The sequence below is a fragment of the Amblyomma maculatum genome, chromosome 4, assembly GCF_055883805.1.
Source record: "Amblyomma maculatum isolate TAMU_Amacu chromosome 4, ASM5588380v1, whole genome shotgun sequence".
Taxonomy (NCBI): domain Eukaryota; kingdom Metazoa; phylum Arthropoda; class Arachnida; order Ixodida; family Ixodidae; genus Amblyomma; species Amblyomma maculatum.
Window position 1 is genome coordinate 83,401,931 of NC_139347.1, and position 19,913 is coordinate 83,421,843.

The window sequence follows — 19,913 nt, forward strand, 5'->3', positions numbered from 1 at the left end:
AGCCTCGAGTGTAGCATTGACCTCGCACAATGTCCGAGATTTTTGCCGTACATGTGCTTTCGCACCACCGTGGTTCGCTCTAAAATATCGTGCGACAAAACTGCTCTTATGTGATATGTGGCAAGAATCCTAGTATTTGACTGGTTTCGCTAGCTGCTGTAGATGAATAATAAAAATAGATATTTGGAGAAACTGCGAGCTACCAATTTAACTCAAGCGTGAGATTAAGACGTGGTGCCAGTTTTAATCATGGTGTAAAAACGTTTCCTTGTGTGCAGTCACGACATTGTAATATTAGCTGTAGGCAACTCATGAAGCAGCAGAAATAATCGTTACATATTTCGTTTCGGCTAGTTAGGGCGGTTCGGGGCCTTTGTTGGTTCTGGTTTCGGTGCAATAATATCACAAATTTTAGGATGATAATGTTTGGTAATATAAATGCGGTACAATACAAAGGAGGATCCTTCAAAGCAATAAGTTATTTTAATAGCATTTTGCGTTGGTTTTGTATTTGGTGAAGGCTGTTACGAAACTGCGAACGTGTAGATTTTCGTATGAAGTTGTGCTCGTTTGGTTGCAATCCCGTCAGCCTCTACGACGCTCCTCGTCCAGCATGGCGACGAAGTACAACATCGGTGACCCTGTGTGGTGAGAGATTTTGTTTAGCCCAGCATTTTGACATTAGTTACCGGTTTTGATGTTTATATTTGAAATAGTGTGGATTGTACTGATGTTAACTTTCCGCATTTCAGGGCGAAAATGAAAGGCTTTTCCCCGTGGCCCGGAAAGGTAGTGTGGCTTTGTTCATAGCGCCTCTTCAACGATCATTCAAATTCAAAATCGGCGTGCTCTCCGCCTTGTCAAGTAGCTTGAGGCTAAGACGGAAACAGTGGATCTTGTTTCTCTTGCTGTGTCTAACTTTACTACGTTCCAACGTACCGTGAACCGTGGGTTTTGGATGTCCTGTTTGGCGCGGAAACACGTCCTGTGTCGATGTTTATACACTTTTAGGCCTAGCGAATTCCGCCAAAACGAGCCGCAAATGACTGCGGCGGAAGGTTAGTTTAGTAGTGATAGTACTTTGTTGGGTGGCTTCATGTGATGGTTGCGTTTGTGTGAAGCGCATCTGAAGATGCCTGCCTCTGTCCGGCGGCCATTGACGTCTGCTTTGTTGTTGTATTTGACTTTCGGTTTGGAGTGGCGGGAGATTTTGTATCGGCGCCGGCACATGCCATGTGTGGACAAGCACGTCGGGTTCTGACTGTGTATGTGCCTTCTTTGTCTCTCAGGTAGCCAACCCAACCAAGGAAGTCAAGAGGCCGGCGCTCAAGAAACCGATGCAGTGCATCTTCTTTTTTGGAACCAACAACTAGTGAGCTTTCTTTTTCTTTTATACACCCACCCTCTTCGCCAGAAAACCTGCTCACGAGCTGCGAAGCTGGGCAGGGTCCGCCGAGGTGTGTAGTTGTGACAAAACGAAAACAAAGAAAAGCAACAAATGCGCTGATATGCCGAAAACATTGCAAACGTTAAAATATTACAGCGTTAGATGTTCACCATGTAGTAATGTTGTGATATATATATTCTTTCGCCAAGGATGGAATTTCAATTGACTGCGTGTTTAGTATTCATGATAATGAGAAACTGAATATGACATTGGCATAAAAATAGCTGCAACAAAATGAGAATGCCAGTATAGTAAAGTGGGTCACCTAGAGGCATGTTGCATTTAGTTCTGGTGGCTCCCAAAAGCTGCTTGTGTAAGTTGCTGTTTAAGGATGGTGCAATCCTTGCAGAGAGTATGCATAACAAGTGGCCATGAATTCGTCATTTTATTTCTCTGATATGTGGCAGGTAACTATGTTTCCTGGTGTATCATGGCTACAGTAGAACTACTGGAGTGTTCTGGTTAAAGAAAATCCAGAATGGCCGTTGTGGACGTTGCACTGCACACACTAAATGCTCAAAGATGACGCTCTTGCTGACTTCTTGTAAAGCTATAATTAGCTTATCTGGATGCTCACACTGACTGCTACGTTTGTGATAGCCTGTGCAGTCTGAAAGTATGTTTCGAGCCAGTGTTATCATTTATGCCTTTGGTAACGAGCAACAGTGGCTCACATTACTGGTTGTGATCACTAAGTTGCGGATCCAGCTACTCGTTCGTTGGCTTCCAGCTGGCGTATGCCAGCGCGCCAAGCATGAATGCATCAAACACCAATTCATGTTAAAATGTTTAGTGAAAACTGGCAAATGATTCTATTTCAACATTGATGAGCATGGCATCATCAGGTGGGAAATGAGGTGAAAAGGGGGGGGGGGGGGGGGGGGGCTTTTTAGTGTTGCTGAAGATGTCTGCTTGGCTGTGAATATAGTGTGTGATGACAAAGGGTTTAGGGATTTACAGTCGTGCACATATTTGGTGTTTGCAGGGTATGGATAAGTTGTGCATAATCAGCAGAGGCTGTTTTGCCATTTGTGTTGTGAAAGTTTGCTTTTCTTGGGCCCTAAAACATTCATGTATAGAGTAGAGAGCTGCTACACTATTCAGACATGGTCTACAGGGACCATCATGGCAACAGAGTGACTGCATGCATACATCAGTGTCTGGTCTTTGCACCTGTTCTGTACTGCTGGGCAATTTAAAACTAATACGCAAAGCACATTTGAGATGTGAACATTTGTTGGGATGTTGGATGCATATGTTTCGACTTTTATAAATTGATTGATGTGTGCAGTGTGATCGTTTTTTTTTTTCTGTTATTTTTTGCTGGACTGAACTAACTTTTCGGACAGGTTGTATGCAGTGGCAGTGTGTTCAGCAAGTTCGTAGTAAAAGCTTTCTTGATGGCATTTGTGGTTGTCCTGAAGTTTTGCTCAGCGTGATTCTCAAAGTGCTGTTGGCAACCACACTGTTAATAGACATTGTAGAACATGCAGAGAACTGTATTTTTTTTTATCGGGAGGTGGATGTAACTTTACGGTGCCACCAGGATTAAACTGCTGCTTGATGCGAGCTCTAGTCGCACGTTGCATGATGCGGATTAATCAGTTGATTGTGATAGAGCGAGCCATCAAGGAGAAAATTTGAGGTTGCATTAAGGGATAAAGTATTTTATACATCCTGGGGTTGTGTACCCCCGTGACTGATGTTATATTCTTGCCTATTTTGTGTGCGAAGTATGTAGCCTTACACTTAATGGCACGCGATTGGTTTGCTTATTCACTTCTGCTTTTAGCGCATGGATCCAGGAGGACCAGATCAAGCCATATGAGGCCAGCAAAGATCAATTCTCCAAGTCGAGCAAGACAGCCAGCTTTAAAGAAGCACTGGAGGCCATTGAGGACTACGTTAAGACCCTGCCCGAGGTAAGTACTTTTGCTTGCTTTCGACTGGAGCCTGCCTTGTGCTGGCTGTTGAGTGCAGTGACTCATTGGTGTGATTGTGGTAATAGTTCTGGTGCGTGTGTTTGTCGAGTGGTAGCCTTTCTTCTGCATCGCTGCCGTCGCTGTAGCCAGTGGTGGATATAAAGAGGCGTTGGGGGGAAGGATTGAATACCTCCAGGAGAAATGATAATGCAGAAATGCATTTGGCGGCTGAATTTTTACCTCTCTTTGTCTGTCTGTCTGTGTATCCACTACATGAGAAAGTGACTGTCTCCAAGTGAACCAAATTGACTGGTGTGTGCAGACAAAAGGGAGTTTAAAGAAAAAAAAAAAATGAATGTAGTTGCTGCAGCAGCAGATACCCTCAACACCCTGTGTCATCTAGAAGCAGGTTAGCGCGAGGCTTACGTTTACGGAACCTCCTCATGTAATAGTTATCTCGCAATTAGTGCTATAAAAACAAACAATAGAGTTGCCAGAAATTGTATCTCGTTGCGTACGCAGCAAAGCGCATGACAGAACGCAAGATTAGCTTAAATGATGTTGCATGGCAGACAAATTTTATCCACTTATGAATGCACAGTATCCTCAAGAAATGATCAGAGAGTGTTTGCCGACACACATTGCAGCTTTTCATGCCTCAGGTGCACTTTCTTGTACATGCTCATACGTGCTTGTAACGTCCGCATTTTTCTTGTTCAGGGTGATAGTTTTAGATGGTTTTTATGCATCTGGTTGGTTTGTTACATGCATAAAAAGTCTACACATTTGCTTGCATCCTCCTTCCTTTCATCCACTAGACCGACATCTCCAGAAACCTATGACTTGTTTGGAAGAACATGAAATTAAAAACAAATGCTTGCTCATAGACACCGGTAACGGGCAATAATTACAAGCAGACGCATATTATGCTCTGTAATTGATGTCTGCCCACAACTGACGTAACATGGTTTCTTCACTGATAACATTCTTTGTGTTGCTTCTATGTATGCTTGAGATGGAAACATTTAGGCAGCATGCGTGCATTCCTGAACTGGGCTAATCTAGATGTAGTACAGATTAGACTAGGTAATTCTAACTGTTGAAAAATTATGCGAAGCTGTTTTTTCTTGTGCTTAGGGTCCTATAGGTGCGTCAGTTTAGAAACTTTCATTGGTATCGTAAAAAATGTTATTTCTGTGAAGACCAAATCCTCACAACTTTTGCTCATCCCATTAACCTTAAAAAAAGGTGATCCCGCGAATAATTCAGAGCAAAATGTCAGCTCCAGAATGATAGGGGAAATGGTACAGAATAGATGTCAAAAACCAGCTCTCTCTTCCTGCTTGTAAATCTTCCCTAATCTAATTGCTTTTGCGAGTCTGGTTCTGGATTGATTGGTGTACGAGTTAAGCAAGTTAACGAATCCCACAGTGCCGCGAAAATGTATCACCTGAAATTTCCTATGTGCGCCGCGTCAGACTGCATCCTGTGCGTACATTGCAACTGCCGATTGCAGCTCGTGCGTCAGTATTATCCACAGTATCTCGGAAGAGTATTGGGGCATTGAAATTCGGCCCTTTGCCCGTAATGTCGGTAAATTTTGCGAATCGTATCAGCCGGGCTCATGTCAGGTTCTACTGTGTGTACACATATATGAAAGCAGGTAGGTAGATGCACGGTAAAAAAAATTCGAAATACTTTATTTCCTTCGTTTCAACCAGGGCCTGGTCTTCGTTCATCCCACAGCGCCAGTTCTGCTTACTTACCAAATGTGGCCCACTTGGCACTCTCATCGCAGCGGGAGGCCTCAACCCAGAAGGCCTCCCGTACACCCATTGAAAGTTTGAGAATAGGTTGAGGACGTTTCGACCCCAATGCCTCTAATCATTCGCTTTACCAGGGGTGACTGCTCTCCCATCGAGCGCCAGCTGTCCTGAGGGAAACTTCGGAGGGAACCAGCTACTAGATGGTTCGATTGGTCTTTCGCCCCTATACCCGGATCGGACGATCGATTTGCACGTCAGAATCGTTTCGGACCTCCACCAGAGTTTCCTCTGGCCTCGTCCTGCCCGGGCATAGTTCACCATCAGAGCATAAAAAATAGTCAGAAATAGAAACAGAAACTCGCCCGTTTGGCTATAGTGTTGAGCATAAGAAATAGATGTGGGGAGGGTCATGGATTTAAATAATCTTGCCAACCTCTCCCCCCCCCCTGCCTTCATTTTTTTGTGACGTCTTGTTGAGATAGACGTGAGAATTAACACTTTATTGAGCAAACAAACTCTGCAAACACCTTTGGCACATTTGATTACTCTTCAGTTCAAGCTCTGGCAGCCCTCTTCAAACTCCTTCCACCATCCATTACGGCTGTCAAACAGATGACACCAAACAAAGCAGCGTGGGCCCGCAGTGCCTGCAAAACCTGCAAAACGGGAAAACATGCTGAAGGCGTTTTCGGGGTTGCTTTCAGGTGTCTTTTGGCGTTCTGTGCCCGTAGCTGTCGTGCCATTTCGGGACTCCAATGGCTCCGGCTTGACTCCTGAGTGCTCAAGTGCGCCAATGGGCTTGTCTACGCGCTCTTCCTCTCAAAAAAGGGGGTGCTTAGAAATGCAAAAATACAATATTTATCAGATATCTTAGATAGGATCAAGTGGCGATAAGAAGTCCCACTATAGGTTTTTGCAACTAAATCTTTAATGACGCAGTTGATACTGATCGAACATGGGAAACTGGAAGTTCGAGTATTTGATCTCTTATGGTAGGTTGGTGATAGCTCTTTGAGCTGTGGACTAGCGTGGTGAGGTATCGATTTCAAATTTGGAAATTTTCTTTTCTAGTTGCCAGGCCACCTTTTATCTAAACTTTTCTTGTTTGTGGAGGGACCGTTCTGCTGCGCTCAGGTAGAATTCGGCTTCTAGAACATGCTAGCCTGAAATTTTAAAAAGGCACGTCATATTGACACGCCTCCATGCTCGCAGCCACTGTGGATTTAAATAAAGTTCATTAATTAACAGTAGCATTTGTACAGCTAGCTGCATCATACATACACAGGCATGGCCACGGTGGATGTGGCAACAGGAAAATTCGCTGGTCACGGCTATGTTAGTGTTGCTGATACGGCCAAGGCCAAGAGTAATTTGTATGAGTTGGGAGCGGATTTTAAACATCATAGCTGCATGTGGATCACTTATTGTTAAAGTTTAAAAAATGTGTTACTTATTTATTTAAGCAGCTATTTTCTGTAATTGTTAAAAGAATGCATTTACTCACCATTGTCGTTGGTCGCCGTTGTAATCTACCTGTGTCAAAGACATTGAGCGTCAGTTCTTTTGCTTCTGTCGGTGGTTAGTTAGTGCCGTGGTCTCTTTGCAGCTTTTTTATCTGAAGTGAGTGCAAGCAGGGCGAACTTTTAGATGAGCCGTCTCCGAAGCGGGGCCGGAGCGCGATCTGTGTTCTTTCTTTACGCGGCCAAAAAGATGCGAAGTGCCGCGTGTGCAAGATGAACCTGAAGACGCCGGCTGGCTCTAGCGCCGTCTTAGAGCCTTCATTTAAATCGGTGCACTACAGCCTTCCTTGCGAGGCACAGTGGCTAAAGGATGAGTTGTGCTCAGCAGTTGGGAGAACTTATTCACTGGAGGATATATGGTACAGTCTTGCATTCCTGTGTCGGCAGCAACTACTAACGGCGAAGTGTGGAGCGTTTTTGGAGCTCTGGCCTCAACCAACACTTCAAGCAGTCTCAACTGCCACTGCTAAAAATGGAGGACCATTGGCACTCGCTCTCATTAGGCCCCGAGCACAGAACCCCTACCTCTTTTGGCAAAAGTTGCTCAGATGTTTATCGGGCGAGAGGGTGTTTTCGACCCTGGGAAGTGTTATTGCGAGGAGGCGGCATGCAGGAGTCTATTGTTCTGCAGACCGTCTCAGTCCCTTTACCAGCTGGGCTTTTCTTTTTTTTGTGGTTGCATACTGTTAACTTTTATTTGAAATTTATTTGCTTTGATTCGAAACTATTCGAGCTGGATAGCTATTCGATTTGCATTTGCTTCTTACCGAAAATTAACTGTTGGCGTATGACTACTTGCTCCATTGGGTTCATCCCTTTCCTTTCGGCCATGTCACCAATGCCTAGAAAGGCCTTAGTTAAAGGTGCCTGGAATTAAAAAAGGAAATTCGGGCTGAAGGGAGTAGAAGGACCGGGCACTCTACTCCTACACCACTGGGTAGCGTTCATTCATAGTGATAGTTTACAGGCCTTATATAACTGCCTCAAATCAGAGTGGACAGCAACCACACATTATATTATAACAACGAGCTTGCAAAAGAGCACATGATATGCCAGCTTGCACTGTAGTGTGGTGACTGCTTTGATCCTGCATAATTTCCAAGTCTTAGATCCAAGAAACTGCATATCCTAAGCAGAATCACTCCGTTAAGGGACACTGAGAAGAACTCCATGAAATTTTCGTTAGCGGAAATGGTTGTTTGAGGTTTTGTGGCCCTCTTGACATTTGTTTAGGAGCAAAGGACAGTTATTGCTGACAGAGGTGGAGTTGCAAGGACATTTTTATTTTTTCCACTTGATTCGAAAGTTGGTCATGAAGAAGACTTCATTACCAGTTGGACATGTATGGTGGTGTGTTGTAACGACAGGTCTATGTCACTGGGATGGTGGGAGATATCGCCGCAGTCAGATTGCAGAAACGACCTGGGGCAGTGATTCCTGTATTTTAGTTCTGGCCCCTTCTAACTGCGGTTTTGAGCACAGCAATCAATTGATACTGGGCAAGTTCTCTCCTCGGTGTACTCTTTTACGGTGCAGTAAAGTTGCGTTAATTTGGCCTTTGACGGGTCAGGAAAAATATTAGAATTATCAGATGGCCCTAAAAGACTGCCGAAGACCATTTGCACAGCAGTAATTTTATTTAATGAACACCTATAATATGGTTGTTGATATCTGAGGTCAAGAGTGAGCGCAACTATGATTTTTTGCAGTTGCACCAAATGCTTCACTTTGCGCAAACTGTCGGGAATGTCGAAGTTCGATTGCTCCGATATCCTAAATGACCATGCGGCCCTCTTGATGTGACTGCCCATCCAAATTAACCGATAAGAACCCGTCCATGCTTGCTTGAATTGAGTTTCTGAACGCCATTGACTTATATGAGAGTCGACCGGAACAGGTCTCCTAGTTCGAATTTTCTGTATTAACGGGCGTTGAACTAACAAGATTTTACTGTAGGAGAGGGAAAACATATTCCTACGATCAGCACTTGTCAGGCATTTGTTACAACGCTCAATAACAGCAGGCTTAATTTAGTAGATATGCAAAGCCTATGGGGTGGGGTGCCTGCAAATGCCAAAAATGACTATTTGGAGCTGTCATGCATACTTGAGTGGTGGTATAGAGCAGTCGCACACATCACGCATCCGATACTGACATGTCATTGAATTCTTTTGCGTGTGTTTGTATGAGCATGCCATTTCTTTTTCTTTTTTTTTTCGTACTTTGATGTCCATTCTGCCCAACTAATTAAATGGCCATTTCTAGGTGCATATCCTCTTGGAAGATCAGTTTAGAACCGGCATATTTTGCATGAACGGTGGGGCAGGAAACGTGAGCAGCTGTAGACTGTGTACACGCACCTCGCAGTAGTCTGTGTGGTCCCGTGTTGTGCAACTTGCGCCTGTGGTACGACTTTTCCCTTGAAAATGAAATACTGCCCCATTCGACACATTTCGAGGTTTTCGTCAGCGTAGCACTGAAGACATTTTTGCTCGATCAAGCATAACACACGGGGCTTTACCTCGCATGCCTAACCTCGCTCCCCCCCCCCGTCCTGCGGTACCTTGTCCCTCCCGCATATAAACACATATTTCGGTGCTTGTCTCAATGCTTGGTTGCTTGCTGTGGATGCACAGTGCATTTTTATGCACTGTACGCAAAATAATCTCTCTCTCTGCAATCCCAAGCAGAACTGCCCCGCACCTCCATTAAGGTGTTACGGGGTAGTTTCGCTTAGGATTGCAGAGAGCGGACACGGAAGACAAGGTTAAACTCACGAGCTTCTTCTTCTTCCTTCCTTATGTGCATATCAGTGCATGCACCACCTAGTGTAACAATATAATATTAGTCATGCCTTTCCATTAAGAGTTGCCACTCGCCCATGTTGGCTGCACCATCAAGTACTCTGTGTGGCGAGGTGGGGTGTTCCTGCCTCATGTCCTCTTTTTGTATAGAGGGGTGCCAGCTTTTGGAACAAATGCAGTTGCTTACCCGGCTTGCATCGTTTTTCTGCATGCTTGCGCTTTCAAATGTAATCGTATAGCTTTAGGGGAGCTGCGATAATAGGCATCTTTGTGGTCGAAAACAATAGCTTTTGCTTATTGCCTTTGCTTGCGGAAATGCATAACGTCACGTGCATAGTTGTTGGATGGCACATTCAAAGTGTACTCTAACGCAAAAGTATAGTTTGGACTTCAAGATTCTTAGAAGTAAGCAGAAGTGCTTTTGTAGTGTTGCATAATCTAGGTTGGCTAACTTGTGTCATGAAATAGGGCATTCTTAGTTACTTGGGCAGTAATGCTAAATGACACTGATTTGATTAACCATGCAGGCATTGTGAAGGTTCTAGAGCATCAAGGTATGACGTTTTATACCCCAGTCAAGCGTGCAAGTAAATATGCACTTACGGAGAGTGCTTTTCGCAACTCGAAAGACACTTTACGCTACGCAGTGCTAAACGGGAAAGCAGAGTGCACTCACATTAGCACTCGTTAGTACGAAACCGGCAACTGAAAAGCATATTTGAAAAAAAAGGGGGGGGGGGGGGGGACTTCAGGCGTGAAGCTAAGAGAACTGCTTTTTATAAGTAGTAAAAGAGACAAAAATGCTTAAAATTTGGCACCGGGACATGATTCGCAGACCCCACATCAACAAACATGATGAACAATAACCACCGCCCCCTAACTGAAAATGGCGTCGCCGCAGTGGCGCACCAGCTCGATTTAGAAGTTGCGTACATGGTTACATCATGTTTTTGTTGATATTTTGCCCGTCGCTATTATAAAACAATTCCTCAAATGAAAATATGTACAAAGTACGTAAAATAAACCTGTATACATATCTTATTACATGATACATTTCTGACAAAGAAATTTCTGCCGGTGAGGCTACGCACTCGGCCCTCAAAGTCTGTTTTGGAACGCACTCCGACCTGAGTACACACTTTGGCAAGTGCACTTATGTTACGCCGTTTAGCAGCGGTACAGTGCACTCGCCGTAAGTGAACTTTATTTTGCGCGCTTGATACGGGTATTAAACACATGCTAACAGCTGTAGCAGTCGTTTTGATGCCTGTTAAGGGGGGAAGGAGGGGGGGTGAGGATTTTGAAAACTTTTTTTTTTTTTTTTAATTTTTCAACATATTTTGTTGAATCTTAGCATGCAGGGGGAGAATAGAATCATGATTTCCAATATGCGTTTATTTCAAATATCTCGCCAAGGGGAAGATATGGAAAAATAACATATCCTAGTTACGTTGTTTCTTACGGACCAATATGATAATTTTTCATTAAGAAAGACCGCTGTCAGGATTGTGCAGACATTTCAAAAAGTTCACCGCACATTCTGAAGCTTTTTTTTTTTTTTTTTTTCTTAATTGTGATGTATTTTGGGCTAATTACTGCCTCCGACTTAGTTGTTATAATTAAGAAAATGACTTTATAGGAATTTGCTTTGGGGACGTGCGGTGGACATTTTGAAATGTCTGCATGTTCCTAAAAGAGGTCTTTTTAACAAGAAGTTACAATAAAGGCCTGTAAAAATACAGCCTAATTAGGATGCATTACTTTGTAACACTTTCTGCCCGAGGTGAGATATTTGCAATCGAGCATTCTGCCCCGCCCTTAAATGCTCAGTTTCAACAAAATATGTTGGCAAATAAAGTTTCCAAGGCACTCATCCCTCCCTAAGTGGCAGACTTCTTTGGCAGTTGCGATAACTTCTCTAGAACTTAAGTTGCTGCATTTTTAAAAAGTTGCAAGAAGTGCCAGTAAGAAGGGGGCTTTAACGTTGGTCATGTTGTTTTGCACTCTTGCAGCAACCAGTCAGGAGCTCTGATCTGCCCAGCATTGATGAGGAGATTTCCACAATATTCCCTAACGGTTCTGTGAGCCCCGTAGCGAACACACCAACCAAGGTGAATCGCCGGTCTAATAACGTGCTGGTTATTTAAAGAGACCTGTGTGGGTGGGCATGTGTTTTCTGAATGGCATGTGTTTGCTGTGCCCTGTCTTGAATCGCTGCGGATGAATCCATAGCGAAGTAGATGCATCTTGTTAGGATTTCTAGCATTAGACAGCCTGCTGTGCTTGCCTTTTTTATGCCACCAAGCACAGCTTAGCGGTGTTAGTGAGGCAGCCATCTTTGTTTTTAATATGTGGCCTGTGTGGTGTAGGGTAGAACTGCTCACTGCTGTGCTTTTTTTTGCACATGCCTGTAACACTGCATGCTTTTTACATTTGGTGTGCACATCGATAATAGGCAGGGCTTTTTATGTCGCAAGGTTTGTAGTTTCTTCGTGTGTGCATATCTTGTTCCCACTCTCGTGATCAGTGTGTAATATTATTATTATTATTATTATTATTATTATTATTATTATTATTATTATTATTATTATTAAACCTTGGTTAGCAACTTGTCAGAATTTGACATCAAAAGAAATGAATTGCGTAGCTGCTGATTGGGTTATTATGTAGGCTTGACGTCACGCCTGACCTTCATCTGGTCGATTCTCTCCACTAATGGGCTTCTATTTGGGCAACTTTCATTCTGGTTACATTGCATGGACAGAGGTTCAGGGTTCATTATTCTCTTTGCCGCAGAGCGTAATGCTGGTAGTTAATGCACCATGCTTTGACAACAACGGATGTGTGAGGCTATAAACTGCAAGTGCCTAGTTTACCCAGTCAGCAGAATCGGCTAGAGTGACTCCGCCTTTTGCGAGATGATGTGGCGCCATCATGCGGGAGCGGGCGAGAAACACATTGGACGGCAGTGTAGCAGACGACACGAAAGCGCACCATACGAAATGGCCACGCCAACGCAGGTAGAAGCGAAAGCTCTCCCCTTTTTTGCCCTCGGGGTGGTAAGTAGCGACAGTGATTGCAGTATATAATGTTCATGCAGTATGGGGGAATGTTACAGCGTGTTTACAATCCACTCATAACGCACACATATACTGTCTTCGTATTGTAAGAGCGTGTAACGCGGGCCGTGTTTGACGTGACAGAATGAGACGCTCTCAGCGTGCAGGTTCATGACAGACAGAAGAGCGCAGAGGCAGAGAGAGAGGGAGGATCTCAAAGGGCAAAGCAGCCAGGGATTTGTTGATGCTGCAGATCTAGGTGGAATAGTCTCCTGTGACTTGAGTGGCGCATATGCGCGGTGTGTCTTGAGTTACCGAGCACAATGCGGTCACCGCGGCGCCGGCATGGTGAAATGGGCCAAGGGGCATCGCTTCCTTATCGCGTCATCTAAAAGCTATAGGATTTCATCTACGAAGCTTGGCAGAGAGGCACTTATACACACCCCCTGAAAAGGGCATTGTCCTGGCCGGAATGCACACCTGCAAGAAACACGCAGCATTTTTCTGGCAGTGGATGATTCAGCGCTGTAGCCGGTTTCTGCCCTCAGAATGGATGTGGTCGCAGTGGTGAAAAGGTTCTCGGTGCACAGAGAATGGTCATTCTGTTGTGAAAGGATCCACAACCTTTCTGCCTCCGCCGCGATTTCTGCGGAATCAACGCCTTTGTGTCACATGCTCATCTGCTACATATGGGATGAGCATCTCGGTCAGGAACCAATGCTGTTCTACGTTCTACGCCCCTTCGCACATAAAGAAAACAAACGACTGAATACATCGCCATCAGGCTCCGTCGCTGATAAAGTAAACACGCGCCGAACAAATACTCACTGCGGCTATCACTGGTGCGTTACACACTTGGTGAAAACTCCAATGGATACTTTTCATCATGCACATTTCCTTTAGATGCATACACACCTGTAACGAAGTGTTTTTCGCACAGTCGAGAGTATGCAGTTGGTTGGTAAGGTCGGCCATTCACATCTTGACGTTTGGTGGCCCTAATTTAAGCTTCACGTCGTTGTTGGTCGCGGCTCGTCGAAGGAAACCTGAAAATCCGTGTCTTGCATCTCGGCACGCCTAGAAAGTGGCAACCACACGCGGCAGATGGGGTTGGCATCACTCTGCCAAGCCTATAATGGTCACCGTGCTGCCCGGTGCCGCCAGCCCCCTTGCACTGGCGGTGTCGAGAAACACCGTCGACGCCGTCCAATGTGTTTCCATCGGTCGCCGCTACGACTTCGCGCATGCGCAGAAAGCTCGCACAAAAGGCGGATTGTGCTTCTGGCTCGCTATCGTTGTTACATTTGCTACGCTGTCTGATCAGCATATGCATGTGACACCTGTGGGTGATGCGCAGGTCCTTTTCATCTGTCCTCATTGCTATCTAAGCCTTTTGTCAGGTCGGTCAAATAGTTGTCAGTTTTCACAAAATTCTGCTATTGGTATGCCCAGAATGGAACCTGTGAAGTGGTCGAACATTGGGCACCCGCTCAGGAGTATGTCTCTGCTCAGGTCGATATAGTTCAGCACGAGCTTTGTGCGCTTGCTAGCTTGCATGTAAAGGCAGCTTGGACGAAATATGGAGATTGCTGAATTTCTTTGAAACAGTATGCTGTGCAAGGTGTTGTAATTCTGGGGGGGGGGGGGGGGGGGGGGGGGGAAGAAAAAAAACTTCAAGTTTGCACTGCACGAAGTTCTTGAAGCTGTCGTTACCTAGTGTATAGTAGTATGCGCCTTGCCTCTTGCGAATGGAACCGTGCAGGAGCACTAGGTAGTTGCTAGATGTTTGTGTGTACTGAAAATTGACGTAAAAATACCGCGCATATACATGTACGCCTCTCATGGCAAGCAAAAAATGTATCTGCACTGGGGACCGCAACTATTATCGTGAAAGCACTGTTAGTGTTGTGCAAGAGCAGTTAATGTTAGATTGCATACTGCTACAGTCGGATACAACTTAGGTCTCCATTAACCGCCACACACGATACCTCCATGACAGATAGTAGTCTGCTGTTAAGGCTTGGTTAGCTGAATAAAAAAAAAAAAAAACTAATCATCAAACCAGATTTAAAGGGCAAGAACGTCAATGCCTGTGGCTTGTTTGGTATTGTCATATGTTGGAAACTGACCCTGTTAAGCGGACTAACACATACCGCGGACCACTGCTTCTTCTTCTTTTTTTTTTCTTTTCTTTTTTTTTTTTTTTTTTTTAGTTGTAACTTGCTATAATTGCCTCTGCATTTCCAATCGTATTTCCCATCGCTTGTCCTCTGAGACAAAGTTACCCACATCTTTTGCAACGGTGAAACTTGTGATTGTCACTTTGTTACATTCGCAGATTTACCATTTATATTGGTTTTAAATAAACACTTAAAATTTTCTGAAAATTGGGACCTCAAAATAGAGAGAGAAATTTTCAGAGCATGCTTTCTGTCGGGGCTGATATAATTGACTGTAGAAACTCTGTGATAGCATAGCATATTAACTTTTTAGAAAAATTTTACCCAGCTGGTGGGTTAGTGCTGATGGGGAGTTTAAAGCTGTTGATAAGATTATGCCATATAGGCTTTGGACAGGAAGAAAAACAAATCCAAAACTGAGCGTATTAGACGAGCAGGAAGCTCAATGCGAATAGCACGACCTCTGATGGTAATTCAGATTTGTTGTGAGGTGACTGCAGCATGTCAACAATGAACATGCTGTTTTCACTGAACACACTGCGCGGAAAAATTCACCGCATGTCATAGTGCTGCAGGGCTTTAGGAAAACATTTTTTCTTCATTTCGTGAACCAATATGGCGTCGTCTTGTCCATGGCTTTAACTCTCTGTTGCACTAACCACCTGCTAACTCGGTTAAATAGAAGTCAGTTACTCAGATGTTCTTGTAGTTAAGTTTTTTTTCTCCCACTTCAAACTCCAGTTCTTGAGGATTTTTGATTGCATAGAAACATCCGGTATATTAGCCGTTCATGCCTTGATAACAGTTTTGCCTATTGATCTGTGTGAAAACATTTGGCAGATATTGGGCAGTACATTTACGCCATGCTTCTTAGTGAAGATCGTGTTAATGATTGTGCTAGTTAATCACCTGTTGTTCTTATAGGTGGAGGATAAGCCTTTGTTAGGGGTGCGTAAACATCTCTTGCCTGTCTTTCCCTAGTTTAGTGTACCTGTTGCAGAAGAAACGAAATAATTTCACTCCTGTCCTGACACGTTTAGCGCTGCTAATGTAGCATGGTGGCAAAGGTTCTAACGTGATCTGTTTTCGGCGCTTTCATTCTCTTCCTTGAAGGGCTCGCCGGCTGCGAGGGTGTCCGCCTCAGAGAACGAAGCCGAAGATGCGCCCTTAGCAAGCCCCTTGACGCTCCTGAAAACCCCCAGGACACCAAAGGAGCCCAGCACAGTGGACAAGGAGCCAAAGCGGAGAAAAAGAGAGGTAAGAGGGGGACGCACGGTTGTCGTGAATGCTCCCTGCTTGTGGTCACAGAGAACAGTGGCTGTAGAGAAAGCTAGGAATGAGTGCTTTATTAATGGAGGAGGGGGGGAGTCTGCTTTTCTCTCATTGTGTCTCTACACGTTGCTCCCGTCTTGCACAAACACAGTTGTTGCACAGTAGCTACTTCTTCCAATGTCGTGGGCTGCTGCAAGCAGTACAGTAGAATCTCAGTGATACGAATTCCAAGGGAGCACGCAAAATATTCGTATCATCCCGAAATCGTTTGGTCCAAAACAAATCAACTTCCACACGGGAATAAATTGAAAATGAACCAAACTTTATTATGGCGAACTACTTGCGGCCGAAAAAGTCCGTAATGCTTGTCTGCACTTTTTTGCCGTTAATGTCGCGGACAAGCCCCACCTAAAAGGCATAAAACCTGACTTTCATGTTATTCTTCGGTAATTCAGAGCTTATCTCCACGGGTTAGCGGTTTTCGACTTCGCGACATGTTGAACCACGCCGCTCAATCACAGCCGTAACTATTTTGCTTCGGAAGACGCAAATGACGTTCGGATAATCGGCACGAGCGGATTACCACTAGCGCCGAGCAGAAAAGAATGATGCAGGGTAGTCGAGCGGTGACAGTTTCGTATCAGAAATAAAATTTAGACGAGCCTAAAATTGGTCTTTTCTTTTTCATACATAAATTCAGCACATTTTTGCCGCTAGAGGGCTGGTTGCCGTTTTCTATGAAGTAAAACAAAATGGCTGTTGAGGCTGCGGTTGCCGTCCAGAGCGGTTCAGGTATAGTGTGTTCAGGTGCGTATATTAATAGGTGGAGTGATAATGTGCAAGTTATCAACTGGCTGCAGTGCACCTGTATGCCGGCCTGCGTTTGCGGAAGACATTTTATTTATTTTTTTGACGGACGGCACCAGCCAGCTGTCGTACAAAGCGGGGTCCATCTAAAGCTACGTCGTGTAATCAAGGCTTTTGATACATTGTCTCTATGGGTATTTTGCCGGGGAAGTGCAAATTCGTAGTAAAATGCGGATCGTCGCATGACCGGGGGACGTATAATCGAGGTTCCACTGTATATGGCGCATACTTTTGACCTGGAATAAAAAAAGAATGTTTTGGCTGTAGTGCAGTATCGCTTATAGTGCGGATTTCCGCGACCTGCGATATATGGGGTCTTGTCTACTTTTGATGTCTAAGCTGGTGTAAGCTTCATGGTCCTTCGGTAGGATTGAAAAACTGCTCTAAAAAAAAAAGTGTGTCATCACTAACAGATAAAACACAGATAGAGCTCTAACACGAGAAAAAAAAATGCTGCTGGAGCAGAAACCCAGCACGTCCCATCAAGACTTCTAAAAATTCCTCATAGAGCCTGAAAAGTGAAAATCAGTTCAAGTAGTTTCCCTTGACTAGGGTATGCCTGTTTTGCTGTTCACATTCAGTTGATGTGGACACTATTGCTTTCATTCTATATTTATGCAAAATGCCCCTGAAGGTCCTCATGGCTGAGGGTTCATCAAATGTAGAGAAAACCACAGAAAGAGAAAAAGAAATGAAAACACAGCTTAGGCTAGTGGAAGGAAAATATTAATTAGTTATAATTAACATTCGGGCAAAAAGAAAAACAGAATAAACGATATTTGAACAGAGAAGCAAACTGAAAAAATTAATGCCAACTGTACAAGTTCATGGAAACAAGAGCGAAAATAATAGAACATGAATCCATAAATATATAAAGCAAGAAGATTCAATGAATTGACAACAATGGATCCAAGGAAGTCAAGAAGTAGTTGTGGCAGACATCAGTTTGTAAAATTGATCATGGCAGCAGCAATATGTAATGGCAGAGCATTCCAATCAGTTACTATAGCATGTGGTATGAATGACTGTGTGTAGATGTACGACATGACAAGAGCTGAACTTTGAAAATGCGATCGCGTTGGTTGATAATGGAAGAACGGAAACAAAAAGGGTTGTCGTGAAGTGCCAGGGGGCAAAAAGCTTGTGAAAAAGTGACAAGCGTGCAGCTTTACGGCGAAGATATAGTTTAGAAGACCTGCATTTTTCCGCAAGGCTGTGATGCCGGTATTGCATGAATAATTAGAGTAAATAAAACATACCTTGCAGTTTTGCAATGATTCGATGATATTTATTAAGGGGGACACGGGTCTTTTGGACCACAAAATCGCGAAAAAATCCCTCTTTAGAAAATTTGATTTTCGAAATCAGTAGCTCTTTATCTACCTATCTGCTAAGTTTTTCATCGCTAAGATCAATATTTTAGTCACAATGCCAATTTATATAATCGATGTTGCCCGAGTTTGGGCCGAAAACGGCCGCCGAAACGACCATTTTCTGCAAGGCGTAGCTCCCATCTTGTGCGCGGCACTGGAGCAATCTTGGTCTCATTCGAAAGATCCGTCTTTCGTCTTCAAAATGCCGCCTCTGCTGTTTTCATCCGCCCATTGATCGCATAAAAAGTAGCAAAAAAGAAAATGTGGCATTCGCAATGACGCAATCCCATTGGCTCTCGGGGTGCACGTGACGGCAGGGCGTCACCGCATTGGTGGAGCTGGTCGGCACGCCTGAGCCGAGGGGAGGCTGCGGAGATGTGACGCCAGTCACGCTTAGTTCCGAACCGCAAGGTGCATTCACGGCAAGGTTTTGGGAAGTAAAAGAAAAATTGTTGACTAATCATCTCAAGTGAAGCCCTGACCCGGCTGTGGGTGCTCAGACCGACGTAAGTTGTGCACCAAACGATTGAGCATACGAGTCTGTAGTAGGCCTAGCGTGTTCCCCAGCACGGGAGACTGCTACTGCCAGCGGTTGCACCTGCCGCGACACAGTGACATCCCAGGCCGCAAAACAGAAAAAGCTTGAATTCGCGGCAACTCCGGCAACGAAGTGGTAGTCGGATTGTTTTAGTGACGATGACGGCAGCGCGGCGGACAGTCCGCGTGGCGAAGCGGAGTTCACGATCGTTAGATGTAAACAGTTTGTCGAGACTGGCGAAGCGTAAAACATACGGCAGCTATATCCGCGTTGAAAAAGGTGATCATGAATAAAAATCGCCGTCAAGCTTATTCTCCAGTGCGTAAACTGTGGGGACACGTCGTCGTCATAGAGCTCTCCGTGCGTTTGCGCCGCTCAGATCGCGTTTATAAATGCACTTGCTTCCCGTGCACTGCAGAGCACTGGGAAGCAGAAAACAGCTCTAAATGACCTTTTTTTTTTCCTCTCAATGAATGTTCCTCATCACATTCTTGATGCGAGAACATGGAAAAACGACGTACGTAAAAAAAGAAAAGTTGCTGCCTGCATGCGACTCGTGCAGCGGAATGCTGCAACTGCAAATCAAAATGAAAGAGGTGACACTTGGACGTTGGAAAGCAAAGAGACTACATCCCTGAAGGTTTCTCGCCATTTTAAATTGCATTGCACCAGGAAATGTCTGTTAAATAGTCCCCCGTTTCTTTTTTCGCTCTTTTCTCAAAGCATGCATTGTCGACCACTTGCAGTTTTGCGGCCTCAATATCTCTGCATCCAAAGCACATAGAGATGAAATTTTTTTTGCAATGGGAATCTGAATGTATGCTGTGTGAAATGTTGCAAGCAGATTTTTTGTTTTTGAAAGTTAAAATTATTTTGATAAATTTTTTCCCACTTGGTACATATGCTTTGTATACAGAAATTAATAAGGTTGCAAAATAAAGTGCTAATTAACATACCAGGAAACTGCTCCCAACATTTCATTCTTCACTCTTCTGGCTACCTGACCATGCTTTAATTTTAAGTTTTTATTTCAGAATTTATTTTTTTTCAGAAATTATTTCAGAATTTAGGCCTTAAACAATGGAAGTTGATTGGTAATTATCTTGCAAACTAATTGGGCTACAGGAAAAATGATTGCATATTTGAAATCAGCATGAAAAATTTA

The 19,913-nt window shown here is 44.2% G+C and overlaps 1 protein-coding gene across 2 annotated transcripts in view; it reads left to right on the top strand.

The window, feature by feature from the left end:
* The first annotated feature begins 559 nt into the window (after window positions 1-559).
* Ndf (Nucleosome-destabilizing factor) overlaps window positions 560-19,913 on the top strand; it is a 107,498-nt gene continuing 88,144 nt past the window's right edge. Inside the window, exons 1-6 of one of the 2 annotated variants that reach the window (XM_084602060.1) lie at window positions 560-648; window positions 753-789; window positions 1,290-1,372; window positions 3,240-3,369; window positions 11,472-11,570; window positions 15,812-15,955. In XM_084602060.1, the coding sequence (XP_084458186.1) occupies window positions 614-648; window positions 753-789; window positions 1,290-1,372; window positions 3,240-3,369; window positions 11,472-11,570; window positions 15,812-15,955 (528 nt within the window). In that variant the 5' untranslated portion in view covers window positions 560-613. The remainder of the gene's footprint in view (window positions 649-752; window positions 790-1,289; window positions 1,373-3,239; window positions 3,370-11,471; window positions 11,571-15,811; window positions 15,956-19,913) is intronic. The other variant, XM_084602061.1, reaches the window with a different exon arrangement.